At 43.1% G+C, this 17,580-nt stretch overlaps 3 protein-coding genes across 15 annotated transcripts in view; 1 reads left to right on the forward strand and 2 right to left on the reverse strand.

Moving 5' to 3' along the window:
- The window catches only part of LOC133150172 (protein unc-80 homolog), a 31,673-nt gene extending 26,032 nt beyond the window's left edge, over positions 1–5,641 (forward strand). For 8 of the 12 annotated variants that reach the window (XM_061272521.1, XM_061272525.1, XM_061272522.1 and 5 more), the window contains 12 exons: positions 68–191; positions 472–678; positions 746–930; positions 1,006–1,171; positions 1,237–1,416; positions 1,507–1,654; positions 2,509–2,565; positions 3,303–3,384; positions 3,752–3,857; positions 4,056–4,076; positions 4,291–4,505; positions 4,577–5,641. In XM_061272521.1, the coding sequence (XP_061128505.1) occupies positions 68–191; positions 472–678; positions 746–930; positions 1,006–1,171; positions 1,237–1,416; positions 1,507–1,654; positions 2,509–2,565; positions 3,303–3,384; positions 3,752–3,857; positions 4,056–4,076; positions 4,291–4,505; positions 4,577–5,029 (1,944 nt within the window). In that variant the 3' untranslated portion in view covers positions 5,030–5,641. The remainder of the gene's footprint in view (positions 1–67; positions 192–471; positions 679–745; positions 931–1,005; positions 1,172–1,236; positions 1,417–1,506; positions 1,655–2,508; positions 2,566–3,302; positions 3,385–3,751; positions 3,858–4,055; positions 4,077–4,290; positions 4,506–4,576) is intronic. The other 4 variants (XM_061272527.1, XM_061272529.1, XM_061272533.1 and 1 more) reach the window with 2 other exon arrangements.
- A 1,898-nt stretch (positions 5,642–7,539) lies between these two features.
- On the reverse strand, positions 7,540–11,945 carry LOC133150138 (NF-kappa-B inhibitor zeta-like). The gene is made up of 9 exons (XM_061272468.1): positions 11,818–11,945; positions 10,579–10,817; positions 10,393–10,498; positions 10,127–10,273; positions 9,383–9,446; positions 9,140–9,306; positions 8,930–9,040; positions 8,471–8,638; positions 7,540–8,329 (listed from the first exon to the last, which is right to left on the reverse strand). The coding sequence occupies exons 2-9, from the start codon at positions 10,794–10,796 to the stop codon at positions 8,291–8,293; spliced, it is 1,020 nt and encodes a 339-aa protein (XP_061128452.1). The 5' UTR covers positions 10,797–10,817; positions 11,818–11,945; the 3' UTR covers positions 7,540–8,290.
- LOC133150139 (glycerol kinase-like) lies at positions 11,856–14,164 on the reverse strand. Of its 2 annotated transcripts, XM_061272470.1 has the most exons (6): positions 14,023–14,164; positions 13,874–13,940; positions 13,706–13,723; positions 12,657–12,692; positions 12,516–12,583; positions 11,856–11,994 (listed from the first exon to the last, which is right to left on the reverse strand). In XM_061272470.1, the coding sequence occupies exons 1-6, from the start codon at positions 14,067–14,069 to the stop codon at positions 11,919–11,921; spliced, it is 312 nt and encodes a 103-aa protein (XP_061128454.1). In that variant the 5' UTR covers positions 14,070–14,164; the 3' UTR covers positions 11,856–11,918. The 2 variants fall into 2 exon arrangements, with proteins under 2 accessions (XP_061128454.1, XP_061128455.1); XM_061272471.1 differs by lacking the exon at positions 13,706–13,723.
- Between the last annotated feature and the right edge of the window lie 3,416 nt (positions 14,165–17,580).

Below are 17,580 nucleotides of genomic sequence, written 5' to 3' on the forward strand. Positions count from 1 at the left end.
AGCGTTCTTCAAAGCACGTTTGAGAAGCGCTTGTCGTTGTGGCTGTTGATATTTCTTTTTCGTACAGGCCTTGAAGGAAGACTTCCCGCTCAGCCAGATGATCTCACCTTTCACCAATCAGGAGAGGCGAGAGGGGATGCTGCTAAACTTGCTGATCCCCTTTGTGCTCACTGTTGGGTCTGGGAGCAAAGGTATTAATATTATTAATAATAATAATGTGTTTGTTGTTATTATTAATAATAATTTTGTTGTTATTGTTATTATTATTTATTATTACTATTATATTCAGATTTTGTTATTAATTATTGTTATTTTTCTATTACTATTATTATATTCAGCTGTTTTTATTATTATGAATGTTTTTGTTATTATTATCATTATTTATTATTATTATTATTATTACATTTCGATGTTTCATTTCTGAATATAGCCCCAAAAAAAACGATGATTCTCGACTTGTGCCTCTCATAGACAGCCCCCACCTGGAGCAGCCGGAGATCTTCCTGCTCCTGCAGACGGTCATTAACATTCTGCTACCGCCACGCATCATCTCCACGTCCCGCACCAAGAACTTCATGCTGGACGCTTCGCCGGCTCACTGCTCCACCCCCGGCGACACGGGGAAGGACCTTCGCAGAGAGGGTCTGGCTGAGTCCACCAGCCAGGCGGCGTATCTTGGTATGCATTATAAATGACACGACATGCTTCAGAAGCTCTGATGTGATGTTTCTTCTTTCATCCACAGCTCTGAAAGTGGTCCTGGTGTGCTTCGAGCGCTCTCTGGGGAACCAGTGGTATCGTCTGAGTCTGCAGGTGAAAGAGATGGCTCTCAGGAAGGTGGGCGGTCTGGCCTTCTGGGACTTCATTGACTTCATCGTGAGAACCCGCATCCCCATCTTTGTCCTACTGAGACCCTTCATACAATGCAAGGTGACGCAGCGGTGCCGCCGTCGACTTCCTTTCATCTCTTTGCAACGTGTCCTCACGTCTTCCATCCGCGTCCAGTTATTGGCGCAGCCGGCCGACTCGCAGGAGGAGATCACGGCGCGTCACCACATCGCCGACCAGCTGGAGCGGCGATTCATCCCTCGCCCTCTGTGCAAGAGCTCGCTGTTTGCGGAATTCAACAATGAGCTGAAGATCCTCAAGGAGGCCGTTCACAGCGGCTCCGGTCAGAATCTCTCGTGTTTCTCCGTGTCCTCTGATCACGTTCTGAAGCGAGCGGTCGATTTGTAGCCTACCAGGGCAAGACGTCTATCAGCACAGTGGGCACCTCCACTTCGGCCTACCGCCTCAGTTTGGCCACCATGTCGCGCTCCAACACGGGCACCGGCACCGTGTGGGAGCAGGACAGCCAGCCGTCCCGCCAGCCTTCGCAGGACACGCTCAGCCGTACCGATGAGGACGACGAAGAGAGTCCGAGCCCTTTTAAGCTTTCACTTCCGCCCGTAGGTGTGGCTGCGTATGATAAGAACTCTGGCGTTCTCTCTCTCTCCATCCATCCAGACGACTCCATCAGCATCCCCAGCGTCGTGAGCGAGCACGAGGCCTTCTTGCCCAGGCTGATAGCCGAACGCCGATTCTCCAGCCACGCCACCGGCTCGGCCGCTTTGCAACCTGAAGCCCCCCGCAGCACCATGCTGCCCAGCCACAGGTAACAATTTAGGTCGCCAAGTCACTCACAGGTGGCTAAAGGACGCCACGCGTTTTGTATTTGAGTAAATACCGTTCAAAAAAAAAAAATCAAATTGATAACAGCTACCCAATAGAATAAAATTAAAAGTTGGAAAAATTATCATTTTAAGAATTTTTTATGCAAAGGTGGTTTTGATAGAAAATATATTTTTCCCTCTTTTATTAACTTGATAACAGCTACCCAATAGAATAAAATTAAAAGTTGAAAAAATTATAATTTTAAGATTTTTTTACGCAAAGGTGGTTTTGATAGAAAATATATTTTTCCCTCTTTTATTAACTTACATAGTTGTGCGTAGTGATAAAGGAAAATAAATTTGACATGCTGCTTTAATGTCATTATCAAGTTGTTAACAACAAAAATGCTTAGTTAGCAAATGTTACCATCTTACTCAGCCACCAACTCCATAGATGGAAAATCTGATGCTATCCTATTTATTGCTCCCTGATTCTTTTTAAGACCCCAAGATCTGAATCCAGAATACATCTTATTTATTTTTGTCATGGTCTGAGGGTGCCAAACTTTTGGACTAAGTAGAAAGGACAGGTTTCAGTTTTCAAACATTGGGACTAAAACTAAAATGTTGCAAGATAACCACTCCGATAACGTAAAGATTCCTCACAAATATAAATTATTTGAACCTAGTTACGTCCCAGCATTATTTTTGCTTTTCTATCACAATATTGTTTTTTACTTTTTTTTTGATAATGATGTTTAAAAACTTGCCAAGCCACCAGGAAGTCACGCTGATGGGTGCTGATGGATGTGGACGTAAACTCCCGCTCTCGCCCCCCTCCCCGCCCTTTTTACAGTGAACCCAATGTGCTAGATGAGTCCCAGGGCCTTCTGCAGGAGGGTAACCTCTCTAGGTACAGTGATCCCCCCACCCTCTTTCTATGTGTTCATCTGTCCAGCAGTGGGAGGGGCTTGGCCTCCAGGCGGCCCTCCTCTATTGGCTGCCTCTCCGTTCGATCACTCATCCGCATCCAATCGAGTCACCTCGGCCCGTCACACTCCTCCCACTTACCTGTTTCTCTCTCTCTCTCTGTCATTAAAGTGTGAGTTTGTCTGTGACCCCGCCCCCTTTTCCCCTCGAGCTCCGCACTGACCCTCATTTTCTCGGCTCATCAGCTGCACTCTCCTAACCAAGCTGCGCCACCAAAAATACAAGCATACTTTGAGGGTCACGGGGTCAAGGTGTTCTGTTTTTCTGGGTCTTTCCAGCCATCATCGGCGCCATGGTGTGTCACATTGTTTACATGTCAATCAGGCTTCTCGCTGATCAAATTGGCCGTCCAACTGTGGATACCAATCTGTCGGGGCAAGGGGGCCGAATGAGGTAGCAACCCTAACACATGTTTTTCTCTTTTGTGGCAATTTGATTGAAACAAATTTTTTTTTTTGGCCGGCCAGGTTAAGTGGTTGCTACTTCAGGCCCCCTTGTTGTGTTTGAATCATAGCAAAATGTGTGTTGCGTAGTGAGTGAGTAGATCTGCAGTTGTGCTCAAAGAGTTGGTGCAAAGGTGGCCCAGCATTTTTTTTTTTTTCCTCTTCTTGCTTCTCAGTCACTCGTGTTATATGTTTGTGTATTTTCGTTTGTTACCAGGGTTGCCAGTGTACAGAGCGAGCCCGGCCAACAAAACCTACTCATCCAGCCGCCACTGGGGAGGAAGAGAGGCCTGAGACAGGTAAAATTAATTAATTAATTTATTTATTTATTTTAATTAATTTTTATTTATTTATTTTAATTAATTTTTTATTTTAATTAATTAATTAATTAATTTTAATAAATTTTAATTTATTTTATTAAATACATAATACATAAATACACAAATGCACAAATGCACAAATGCACAAATAAATAAATAAATAAATAAATAAATAAATAAATAAATAAATAAATAAATAAATAAATAAATAAATAAATAAAATAAGATTCCACCCTGACCACGCCAAACACGAAATAGTGACAGTAACACAATCATGATTTCATTTGAATCCAGTTAAGAAACAAAACATAGGTGACCAAATTGAAGAATGTCTTTCTTCTTGTAGCTGCGGCGCCCCCTGCTGTCCATTCCAAAGAATGAGCCCCGTGGTCGTTCTGGAGCTCGTCTCTCCACAACTCGCAGGAGCATCCAACCCAAAAATAAACCACTGGGTAACAACACCTATCTTCAGAAGCACACAGCATATACTCGACTAAATCAGCTCAAATTAGTGGTCGAACAAAGGTGTCGCTGTGAGATCACCCACCTTTCACTCCCCGTGTCTGTTCCAATGTTTGTTGTCTCCCCCCGGACGCCAAACTGACATTTCTCACTCTGTTCTGTCTCATGCCTTTTGTTTCAAAATGAAGAAACTTTATTGGACTGTGAAGGTGAGACGCCAGACCTTCTTAAGCTTTCCTCTCCACCCTGCAATGGCCCGCCCCTCCATCTGCAAGCTCCCCCAGTTACTGTAGGGCGCTCTGCATGTCTGTCTTGCACCCCAACCTGCCTTCCGCCACCTGCCTCCTCCTTGCTGATGTTCTTGTCGTTCCGCCATGACCTTGCGGTTGACCTCGTGAACTTGTGTGTGTGCGTCGTCAACAGCGCAAGGGGACCAAAAGAGGTCGGTGACCTTTACGGAAACACAAAGGCCGCAAACGTGCGTGGGAGGCGGCAAGTCTTTGAGCCCCGGCGGGGCGGACGTTCCCATCGAAGGCAGGAAGAGCATGCTCGCCGTGTCCAAGCCTCCCAAACTGGAGGTCCCCTCCGTCACATCAGCCACCGTCATCGCCGACCTGCACAGCCCCGCAAAAACACAGGTGGTGATTCTGATGGGTTTCTCAAACCTGTTTGAGAAGTACCGCTTTGTAAGTTTTTTTTTTCTCGGTAGGTTGCACCAACCATGAGTAGCAAGGAGAAGCGAGAGCAGTGGGGCCTCCGCAGCAGTCTTTCCCCGCCCCCGTCCATCTCGCGCGCCTCCACCCCGACACCACCTCCCCATCCCTGCTCCCCACTAAGCCTCTCCAGAACCAGCTCCCCTTTGTCCCGCACCGCCTCTCCTCTCCCCCCGCCCCTCCCCGTGCTGGGCGTGACACCAGCCCCCAGCCCGCCAACCTCGCTGGTTCCTCCTCCGCCGACAGCGTCGCGTCCCCGAGAGAGTCCCGGCGACTCGGACACGGCCGCGCTCCTGCCGCAAAGCGACACGCCGCCGCGACTGGGCAAGGACGAGGGGACGGAAAACCCCCTCCTCACCCCACTCCTGCCCGCGCCGTCGCCTCGCCGCTCACCTGGCCGACTCCCTCTTTCCCCCGTTGACCTGGACTTGGATGAATCCCACGTGTAGCATCACTTTCATTCAAGCCACAGATAAAGAACGGCGCTGAGCAATCGAAGCCCACACAATGGGCAACAGCCATATCTGCAACACGAAACGATGGCAGCAGCAAATCTCTTTAATGTACAAATATACAACATAACACTGTGACAGTGACATTATTGTTTCATTATTCTCTTGTAGAACCGAATGTATATTTTAGCAGAGCCCATGTTACTGTATGCACAAATGATATCATGAAATATAATGAATAGAAATTATTATTTTGATTGTGATTTATGATTTGATTTTCAAATATTCTGTACTCGTTTAGTATTGAATACGTACGTAATGTGTGTCTGTTGCGATAAAGTAATAGTCATTGCCTCGTTTTCTCATTTCATGCCTTAAGGGGAAAAAAAGAGCCAATGTCGAGATAGATGATTTTTATTGAGTGGAGTAAAATACCTCTGAAACGTGAAACTGGATGTGCCAAGCAAGCAACATGTCGTTTGTCGTTGATTCCTTTCTGCAATTTTGGATGTTTATTGACACAGTTGTTCGCGTGTTATTGTTCTGGCCGAGCAATATTTGTGCCATCCATTTGTAACGTATGTGAAACAAATAACAAATAAAATATTAAAAGAATCTTGGAAAACATGTTGGAATGCGGCCCCGAGGACTAGAGCTTGACACCTGTGACCTTTGACCATGACATTTCCCTAATAAAGTGGCCTGTTATTAGGTACACTTGAAAATGGCGGTGTACCTAATGGAGTGTCCAAGTGACGTCACAGATCAAACAGCCAATCAGGAGGTGGGGGCGGGTGTGGCACTTTTCACTTTCACGTAAGCTTTTTCCCGATTGAAGTGGCCTGTGATTAGGTCAGTGCTTCTCAAATAGTGGGGCGCGCCCCCCAAGGGGGTGCTATTCCTGGGGGGGCGCGTGTGACCCTGGGGAACAGGCTTTTTTTTTGGCAGTACTAGAAGAAAGTGTAATTGCGCGTTTACTACAGCAGGGGGCAGTGGCGCTCTCATTGTTACTTCTGTCACGTTTGCGACAGTGCAACATTTTACGACTTACAAGACAAGTTAGGATAGTCACGGTGGGGAGGGGGGGCGCGAATAGTTTTCTTCTTGCTAGGGGGGGGGCGTAACAGAAAATAATTGAGAAGCACTGGGTTAAATAAAGGTTAACCTAAAAAAAAAAAAAAAAAAAGTGAACCCTGAACTTTGAACCCGCGGTGACCCCGCGGTGACCCCGCGGTGACCCCGTGGTGACCCCTGGGTGACCTTTGAACCCTGAACTTTCAACTCTAGTTAAAAATCGAAAATGTGCACATGACCCCGTGAACTTTGAACCGACCTTTGACCCCTGGGTGAACTTTGAACCGTAAACTTTGACCTTTGACCCCTAGCTAATTACGTTTTTTTTTTTTTTTTAAACCGGCATAGCAGAACGATCCATGGTCTTCAGTTGCCGCGCTGTCGCCATCTCCTGGTCAGTTAGTGAAATGCTTTTGCTGATGTTTTTTTTCTCTCAATTAAAACAAATCAATTAGCCAGTTGGTTTTCTTTATTTAATATCTATTATCAGACAAAACCAAATTGTGAATCAGTCACCTAGGCTATAGCAGAACAAACAATCAGATGCCACGCTGTCGCCATCTCCTGGTCAGCTAGTGAAATGCTTTTGCTGTTTTTTTTCCCTCTCAATTAAAACAAATCAATCAGCCAGTTGGCTTTCTTTATTTAATCTCTGATATCAGACAAAACCAAATTGTGAATCAGTCACCTAGGCTATAGCAGAACAAACAATCCATGGTCTTCAGATGCCACGCTGTCGCCATCTCCTGGTCAGCTAGTGAAATGCTTTTGCTGTTTTTTTTTCCTCTCAATTAAAACAAATCAATCAGCCAGTTGGTTTTCTTTATTTAATCTCTGATATCAGACAAAACCAAATTGTGAATCAGTCACCTAGGCCAGTGCTTCTCAAATAGTGAGGTGCGCCCCCCTTGGGGGGTGCGGTGCTATTCCTGGGGGGGCGCGTGTGACCCTGGGGAACAGGCTTTTTTTTTGGCAGTACTAGAAGAAAGTGTAATTGCGCGTTTACTACAGCAGGGGGCAGTGGCGCTCTCATTGTTACTTCTGTCACGTTTGCGACAGTGCAACATTTTACGACTTACAAGACAGGTTAGGATAGTCACGGTGGGGAGGGGGGGCGCGAATAGTTTTCTTCTTGCTAGGGGGGGGGGGGGGGGGCGTAACAGAAAATAATTGAGAAGCACTGGATTAGGTACACCTAATGGACACTACAATAGGTACACTACACGAGGTAAAAAAAAAAGAAGAATGAATAAGAAAGTGTGTAAACGTTAACTACTCATTCGGGTTTTTTTTTTTTTTTTTACCTCGTGTAGTGTACCTATTGAAGTGTCCATGAGGTGTACCTACATATATTGTCATTTAAAGCAGTTAACCAAATATCTGATTTTTATGTTTTAATTGGCGAATATTAAAACAAGGAATTAAACACCAGACAAGTTTTAACATAGATGTTTATTAAAAATAATAATATTAAAAGTACATTTCAAACCAGCAATTCAATGTGAAATTGTAGTAGATATATTGGATAACAATATTTAGGCGTATATATGCATACACGTTGTTTAAAAACTACTGGCTTACATAGTTCACGCCAGGAGGAAGACGCAACACGTTCACTGTCTGACTGATTCGTTCACTGACTGATTCGTTCACTGACTGATTCGTTCACTGACTGATTCGTTCACTGACTGATTCGTTCACTGACTGATTCGTTCACTGACAGATTCTTTCGTTGGTGAACAAGAAAAGCAATTCACTACTCGTTCGTGAACGGGAAGTGACGTCATTTTCTTCTTTGTTTTGTTTTACGGCAAGGTGGCACCAGCTTCAATGGGCATTACTGACACCTACTGGTTGAAGTCATGTGAACTGAAAAAAGAACGAATCACTTTAGGAAGTGATTCGGTCATTCTCGTTCACTGAAAAGATTCGTTCTTTTGAACAAACCGTTCACTCACGAGCCAACACTAGCGTAGGTGTATTATAGAAAGAAATGTGTGAATAACCGAGCCACTCATTATTATTGTTATATATACGTCGTGTGTGTGTGTTTGTAAGTGTGTGTGTGTTTTTGAGCTCATTGAGTATTACATCAAAATGATTTGTTTCACTGAAACAACCGCCATCTGCCTTGTGAGGCAAATATTATTTTATGATCGACTGTCTGACTGACAGTGTTCTGTTTTAAGCATCAAGGTGTTGGCCTCTCAGGATCTGACGCACCTGAAGATAGAAATAAATACATGAGAAAAAGAATGGAAACGCAGAAGAAAACAAAAGGGGGACTGATTTGCATGTTTTCAAGGTGCCCGTGGATGTTCTTCTGAAATGGTTGCTTGGGCTTGAAGATTGTTTTGACCTTACCATCTCACCAGCGTGACCTGCAGGCGCCAGGTGCCAGGGGAGCTCGTTCTCCAAGTTTCTGGCGGTGGGGTCGGCTCCACCTGCCATCAGTAGCTTCAACGCCTGAAGCTGAGTGGGATGGTTTTGTAAGGCGCTGACGATGTGTAGGGCTGTGTTGCCGCTGAAGCTCTGTGATGAGTACAAAGTGAGACATTCTTCACAATTGTTGACCTGGGAGGTGTGTGTCTGTGTGTGTGTGTGTGTGCGTTAGGGTTTCAAAGTAGGGTCTCCAACTAGGGTTAGGGTTTTTAACGAGTGTTTCCAACTTAGGTTAGGGTTTCAAAGTAGAGTTGTTGTTTTTTTTTTAATAAATAAATAATAAATTGGTTAAATTTTGCGCATTATACATGGAAAAATACGGTATTTCCTTTTTGGATCCTCATCATACCATGCGACGCGCTTAACGCTCTTTGGTGTCACCTTGTGGTCGAGGCTGCTCACGGCAGACGGCCGCTGGAGGAAGATGCTCAACAGCTGACAATTGGCTTCTTCGGCTGCCATGTGCCAACATGTATAACCGCTTTTTAAGTCCTGTCGGAAGTAAAATGACACCCTCAGCCATTTTCCCTTCCCGGTGTCATGTGACTCAAGTGAGAAGTGGATCTAGTTTGTGTTTTGTGGACAACTTACCTGAGTCCCACAGGAGGCCCCCATGTACAACAGGGCCTCCACACATTGAACATGAATGTGTTTTCTTTGCAGCAACTCATTTTTCTGGTGCCAGTCCCCGGCGCCAGTCCTCCACTCGTTTTCAACCGCATTGTGAGACAACACGGCAACATGAAGCGAAGTTTGACCTTTGGAATACAAAGAAGAATTGGAAGTGTACACTTGTGCTGCTGTGGCTCAGTGATGGAAAAAGAAAGAACCTACCCTCAAAATTCCACATTTCTGTATTAATCATCTGTAAACATCCGGAGAAAGTCCTCCAGATGATCTGTGGATTCACAAAGTATCAAAAATGCAGACCAGTGTAGGCAACTCATTCGCACTTCATTATCTCACATAAAATAATAATAATTTGTGTCCAGCTTCCAAAAAATAAAACATTTTTGTTATGTTTTCAATAACAAACTTAATAACAAAAATATTAGGTACAATATAAAGAGTTAGACAATTTGTGTCATGATTAATTCATTGCAGCTCAAGTGTATATGACTTGACCACTAGATGGCAGCATAATACAACAACGCAAACGCAAAGAAAACTAAATTGACTCAAGTCGTCATTTGTGTTCAATATTTACAGCGTTTTTAGATTTTTTTGTGGCTGGTAGAGGGGGATTTGTTTTTGTTTGTTTGTTTGTTTAATTGAAAAATTGAATTGAGGTAATTTATATGCATTATATAAACCTGCATTTAATTGACACCCATTCCAACAAACATTTTTCAAACTGAGTTTCCTCCCTCCAAAAACGTTTAAAACAGAAAAAATATATATATATTGGAAAAATCTGCAAAGGGTGTTGAGTTGCAACTATTTGGAGTACATTCTTTGGACAAAGTTTTCTATATGAGGCAACTCTTTGGGCCCTGGTTAGTTTTCAGGTCAATAAAAGGGCATGCCCTAAATTTCACGATATAAAAAGTCATTTTTCCAAAATGATCAACTCCAAACCTGAAGACAGAGGTGGAATCCTTTCTCAGCGCAAATGTGCAGAGGTGAGCGGCCCCACAGGTCTGCGGTGTTGACATTTGCTCCGTGCTCTAGCAGGTCACCTACGATGAGGTGCTGATTGGCCGCCGCGGCCACCTGAAGCGGCGTCTGAAGCGAACAAGAAGGTGGCATGCATATTTTCACTCGTACCTCAACGCTGTTCATTTTTACCACACATTTGTAAGATTGTGAAGAGACTTGATGGAGACCAAGAGGAGCTCCGCTACCTGCCCATTGTGCTCTTTCACCTCTAAAGCACCGTAGACGGCCATCTTGGAAGCAAGCATGTAGGCCAGAGCTCTTCTGCCTTGGGCCACAGCTATGTGAAGACATCTGCAACAGGGACAACATGTCCAAAGTGGTCTGGAATGCATCTTATCAAAGTGGCTGGAGAAAAATGAAGGTGTACTTACGTGTCACCGTCTCCATCTTGTTTGCTCAGCAACTCGGGAGCGACTCCTTCAAACTTGCGCGCTTCTTGTTGGATTTGCCACTGAAATAATGTGAGCTGATACTCCTGGGGAGGGGGTGGCTCAGGACCAGGCAGGTAGGTGCAAGGAGGGATCTTCGGTGGACTTACAGGGATTTCATCCGGCAAACGTTTCCTTTTCTGGAGGTCAGCCCTAGACATGACTTGGGGAGAATTTTCTACCTGTGTTTGGAGAAACTTTGTTTGAAGTCCCACAACTTTTACAAAAGTGACATTTAATACAGATGTTTCTGTTTTTTTTTTTTTATTTTGCAGATTTTTTTCTTTTTTTTTTTTTGCAGGCACATTTTTTTAGCAGATTTTTTGGCAGGCAATTTTTAGCAGATTTTTTTTTCCAGTTTAAATTTTTTTTTCATTGTTAATTTTTTTAGACTGACTTTTTTTGCACTGATTTATTTTAGGTTAAATATTTTTACAGTTGATCATTTCAAGATGTTGACTTTTTTTTTTACATTGAATTTTGATGCTGAAAAGTGACATTTAATACAGTACCCAGATGTTTCAGATTTTCTTTTTTTGCAGATTTTTTTTTAAATTTGCAGATTTTTTTAGCAGATTTTTTGGCGGGCAATTTTTAGCAAAATTTTTTTCCAGTTTAATTTTTTTTTTCATTGTAAATTTTTTAGACTTTTATACTGATTTATTTTAGGTTAAATATTTTTACAGTTGACCATTTCGAGATGTTGACCTTTTTTTTTTACATTGAATTTTGATGCTGGAAAAATTCAATATTAGAAATTTCAATGCTGAAAAAAAATTGCGTTAGAAATTGGAATTAAAACTCTGATGGCACAGATATCCTTCCATACAAAGTTTTTTTAAGAGACTCTGACCACCTTGAGCTTTTATTTTGGTGCCAACTGGTTACTGGTTACTTTTGCTCCCGTCCCAAAGACTTGGGATTTTGATTTAACATTTGGATTTCGCTTTCCCATTTATATTTAGCATTTAGAAGAAAAGAAATCCATAGGAAATGTTTGAATGATGCAACACTTTGAGGCTGCATGATTAGATTGTATTGAAAAACTGACAGAGCCGGTTCCTCATCTGCAGCTCTTGTGCAGTGATTAACTTGGATATGCCAAGCAAAACAAAAGTACATTTCTTCAATATAAGAAGCATAATGTTGAGTATTGAGCATTTGTTTTCCATTTGTGCCTACCTTGGCTGTCAAGCTGTGTTTTTGTCTATGCCTGGTCCCAGTAATGAGGAAATAAGTCCAAAGGGTGCCACACCACACTGTACTTCCTTGTTGGTCAATTTCTAGGGAGCCAGTTCCAAGTGCATTGTATTGTGCTCAAGGGCTGGATTTTTTTTTTTCTTAAAGGTACAGATGTGCCTGGGCATTTGGAGAGGTTTAAAAAAAAAAAAAAAAAAAAATCATCAAATAAGTCATTCTCACTAATATATCACCAACAGTATTTAATGATAATTATTTTAAAAAATGTAAATAAAATTATAAAAAATACTAATAATTAGTAAAAAAAATTAAATAAAAAAATACGTAAATATATACCGTAATTTTCGTATTAAATAGTATTTAATGATAATTATAAAAAAAATGTAGATAAAATGATAAAAAATACTAATAATTAGTAAAAAAAAATTAAATAAAAAAACATTTAAATATATACCGTAATTTTCGGACTATAAGTCGCGTTTTTTTTCATAGTTTGGGTGGGGGCGATTTATACTCAGGAGCGACTTGTATACATATATATGGTTTTTTTTCACTTTTTTGGGCATTTTATGGCTGGTGCGACTTATACTCCGGTGCGACTTATACTCCGGTGCGACTTATAGTCCGAAAATTACGGTATATATTTTTTTTAATCTTAGCCACATGGCGCGCGCACTTACGTGTTTTTGGCTTGCCCGTCCTGGAAGCACATCTGTCCAACCAGCGCTGCCGACTGATCGCCAAGACACTAACGAGGAAAAACACAAGCGTTACATTTGCGGCCATTTGCACGGGCTGAAAAAAAATGGAGAAATACTTACCCCTGAAATGGGAATGCCGGAAAGCGCTCCTGATTTCTGCCAAGCGATCACACAACATTCATTGAGTGGACTGTCGTTTATTTCTTGTCACTAATTAATAATAATAATAATAGACGAAAGCACATTCACAGGTGACATTGAATGAAAGGCCCAGGTAGATTCTATTGCGAAAATGCTCAAACACAAAATTTTGGTGCTCATGTGAAACCACCTTCCCCAGATTATTTGACCACATTGAGGCAAATAACAGCTGCCATAAAGCAATATTAAACACCTTCATATCCCGATAAGGTGCCACTGGTGTCCTCATCGCAATTCTTTAGTTATAGAACTTTTGAGTTTGGAAAAAAGACACCATTTTATAATTTGCCATCATTTGTGTGTAGTTGGATGTCAGCAAATTCCACTTGCGGTGCATTGATTCATTTCTTTCAAGTGAATGGGGTGTTTTACCGATATGCAATTCAAACAGTAATACATCGACTATATGGAATAAATATGAAGTTCAATGGAAAAGGGTTGTTCTTGGTGACGTCTCAAAGGCACCTTATGGTGATATTGATTTAAATAGCGCAGGTTGCATGAGCTCTCTGCTTTCCCCACAAATAATGTTCAATTTTAACAAGGAATATCTCGGAAAATGCCCAGCAAAACAAATTCTTGTCCAACAAATAAACAAAAATATCTTTAAAAAAAAACAAAAAACACAGGGACAAGGATACATTTTTAAACAGAGCAGTGTTCAAGTGGACATGGATCAATGTCTTCACTCCTTTGTGAGGCGCGTTGAAGGAGTGAAGAGATTTATTCATGCAGAAGATGGCGAGCGTCAGGTCACATGAGAAGCAAAGCCAAACAGCCCATTTCCAAATGGCAGCGTAAGAATGTTTACATTCAATTAGAACGGCACATTTTGCCTTTGCATTCTTCAAAACTGCCCCAGCAAACTAGCTCGGCAATAGAAGTTGGAAATGAGCGTGCGGAACGGAAGCGGCCGGGTGACTAACTTTAGCCCGATGAGGGAAGTGGCGAGTTACAAAATGACTTACCCAGCTAGAACTTATTTTCTACCGGTGAGAGAGGGGAGACAATGGCACACAAAAATAATGCCGACAAGAGTTTCTCAGTCAACGTTCATGCACTCGCAACAGCTCTGGTTATTTCGGAAGCGGCCTGGCAATATTAAAAAGAAAAAAAAAATTGTGACGGTGGCTCACCATGAGGCCGTAGATTTCAGAAGAACTTCTCACTCGGGGCAGAATCTCCATTGGGATACCAAAATATCTGATTGGAATCAAGAAAAAGCACAAGTGAAGGGTCGCGGAGCTAATGTTGCACGTACACGGGTGACCACTAGGTGTCATACTTGCACAGCTCCGGGTCCCAGTCCATCGTGTGAATATTGAACAACATGGTCCGGCTAGCATTGGTCACATCGGTGCAGTGGACCCCTCCGGATTTGCCTCCGGTTAAACCAGTGCTTCTCAATTATTTTCTGTTACGCCCCCCCCCCCCCCCCTAGCAAGAAGAAAACTATTCGCGCCCCCCCCTCCCCACCATGACTATCCTAACTTGTCTTGTACGTCGTAAAATGTTGCACTGTCGCAAACGTCACAGAAGTAACAATGAGAGCGCCACTGCCCCCTGCTGTAGTAAACGCGCAATTACACTTTATTCTAGTACTGCCAAAAAAAAAGCCTGTTCCCCAGGGTCACACGCGCCCCCCCAGGAATAGCACCGCGCCCCCCAAGGTGATCGAGCAAGCGTCTGATACGAGAGCATTGCGGTCGCATGGAGCGTGTCTGAAGTGAACAGCAGAGAAGAAAGGCAAAGTGTTGTGAAATAAAATGCACAGAACGGATGCGCAAGACACGTCAGCTATATAAAGAGCGAGAGTTGTTTTCTTCCTATTAGTTTCAATTCACAGTTTAATTAGCAGTTTCAATCAGCAAATAACAAAATGCGTATTACAGGTAATATTTTATTTCACAACACTTTGCCTTGTTCCTTTGGTCTCTGCTGTTCATCCTAAAACACAAAGGCGCTCTTTAAGCAATGCGACAGTGAGCGCCCGCCGAAGAGTGCGAGTACGAGTCGAAAAAATGGCGACGGGAGGGCAGGTCCCGCTCTCAAAGTGCACGTCACTGACGCCCGGAGGGGGAGGTGGGAGTCGCAGGGGAAGGAAGGAAGGAAGGAAGGAAGGAAGGAAGGAAGGAAGGAAGGAAGGAAGGAAGGAAGGAAGGAAGGAAGGAAGGAAGGAAGGAAGGAAGGAAGGAAGGAAGGAAGGAAGGAAGGAAGGAAGGAAGGAAGGAAGGAAGGAAGGTAAGAAGGAAAGAAGGAAAGAAAAGAAGAAAGAAAAGAAGAAAGGAAGGAAAGAAGGATGGAAAGAAAGAAAGAACGAAAGAAAGAAAGAGAGAAAGAAAGAGAGAGAGGAAGGAAGGAAGGAAGGAAGGAAGGAGAGAGGGAGGGAGAGTGGGCGGGTGACGAAGCTGGAATGGCCCCTACACCGCCGGTGTGAGCTGTCAATCATATTGCCATGACACAGCAATGATATATTAAAAAAATAAAAATACAAAAAAAATATTAGGTTCATTTTGGTCTGCTGGAAAAATAAAAACGAGTTCCAATTCTATTGGAGGCAGTGTCTAGCTCAATTACATATTGTTGTCAAATCCTAACAAATCTGCAACTTAATATGCAGAAAGGTGGAATTTTTGCAGGAATGCTGTCAGGTTTATTTCAATGACTGAATAACTATTAAGAGAAGAGCAACCGCAAACAAACCACAAGTGAGACAGAATATTAAGCCTTTTCTCGCGAGGAGAACGATAGAGAGGAAACTCGGTTACAATCTCCATCCATTCTGAGTTCTCCCTCCACGTGCTCCTCTATTTAATGTTTTGGTTGCCCTGGTTACAGAGGCGTTGCTACACTAAAGGGAGGGGCGATTGTGTCTGTAGCAACGCTGATTAGCTAAGGAATGTAGTGTGGTGTGAATTAGCACTTCATTGTGGGCCCGTGACCCCTGCAGAGTTTGTCCATCTGTTCTTCTCCAGTTGTCATGGCCGAGTCGTCCGCGAGCAAGATCAGATAACTCCTGTGGAACAATGCAACTAAACCTTGGCTAGACTTGATCTACTTAGTAAATTAACACGCAATAACAATGAGTGACTTGTCCGAAACCCTTGAACAAGACTTGAGTAAATATGGGATAACTTGTACGCAACCACGTCAAACTGTGTTTACCTCTTACAGGAACAAAAACACACAGATAACATAAGGACAGGAAGGACACATATGGCTGACAGAGATCAAAAGTCACTCAAGAGAAAGAACCTAGATGAAAGGAAAGCCATAAACTCATAAATGACAAGGCTTTACTTAAATTATTCCAACAAATGGTGTCGAGAAAAAATCCAAAAACCCAATAGAACCGGCGCTGAAAAGAAACACGTTAGATAAGTGAAATAGCATGACATGCCATCTAATCGCATGCCAGATAGAAGATGAAAAAAAAAAAGGAAATGTGGCTGGCTCCTTTGGTTTTCGAGGTTTCAGTCATCATTTCCCTTGTGGCTGCAGCTGTGCAGCTCTCAGTGCATGTTGATGGACCTAATGCAAATACTAAATGCGCTACAAACAAAAGGAATCCCTTCAAACATTCACGGCAAAACATAAAGGGCAAGGTCAAAGTTGGTATGATTACTATCAACTTCATTTGCCGAGCTCCGCCTCCTCGAGGTAACACCTGCACCTCTGCACGTGAGGTGTTTGCTGCGTTTCCTCCCTCTCTTAATGTAAGCTCGCTGAAATGTCAAAAAGATTTCAAATAGTGTTGGCTTGTGAGTGAACAACTCGTTCAAAAAGAACGAATCTTTTCAGTGAACGAGAGTTAACGAATCACTTCCTAAAGTGATGCCCATTGAAGCTGGTGCTACCTCGCCGTAAAACAAAACGAAGAAGAAAATCAGCCAATCAGCAGCGCCAGCGAGCGTTAGATGGAGGAGGGACTTTACGAGTCAGTGACGTAACGTGTGTGATTTGCATTTCCAGTTCATCGCGAGAACGGATCAGTGAGGGAACGAATCCGGACTTTGCGGACGAGTCAAGGAGTGAAATGCCTTCTTGTGCATCAACGGATTAGTCAGTGAAGGTGTTGCGTCTCCCTCCTGGCGTGAACTATATAAGTCAGAATGTCGAAATGCCATTTGCCAAGGAAAGAAAGAACAACTCACTGAAACAACACTTCTTTAATGCACGGCTAACTTTATTACATAAGGGATGCAACAACGGGGAGATGATGCTTCTCTTTGGGTGATCTTGATTTTATAACACTTGTAGTAGTTTTTAAATAGCAAAAATTGGACATTTGGTTAACTGTGTGACGTTACAGCAACAGGTGAGGGCGGGTGTGGCACTTTTCACTTTCAGTTCAGCTTTGGCCATCATTTTTCTCTAATGAACTGACGTGTTTTTAGGTACGCTTGAAAATGGCGACGTACCTAAAGGAGTGTCCGTGTGACATCACAGATCAAACAGAAAGTGGGGGTGAGGGCGGGTGTGGCACTTTTCACTTTCAATTAAGCTTTGGCCATGATTTTTCCCTGGCGTAAATAAAGGTTGACCATTCGCTTGTGAGTTACTCCATCAAACCATATTCATTCCGGGTATTGAGAGCCAGGCTTCCTTAGTGGAGTTGTTGGTCCTCTGGGCTCTCACCCCCAGCAACACGGGTTTCAATTTTGGTGGGGCCCAAAAAAATTATTATGCCCTGCATTTGACCCATCCCCATGTGATCGAGGCTTCCGTAGTGTAGTGGGTTAGTCCTCTGGGCTCTCACCCCAGCGACACAGGTTTGAATCTGGGTGTGGCCGAAAAAATAAATTTGCAACACTAGTGGCTCGTGCCCCATATAACTAACCAT

Source organism: Syngnathus typhle, linkage group LG2 (assembly GCF_033458585.1).
Source record: "Syngnathus typhle isolate RoL2023-S1 ecotype Sweden linkage group LG2, RoL_Styp_1.0, whole genome shotgun sequence".
NCBI lineage: Eukaryota > Metazoa > Chordata > Actinopteri > Syngnathiformes > Syngnathidae > Syngnathus > Syngnathus typhle.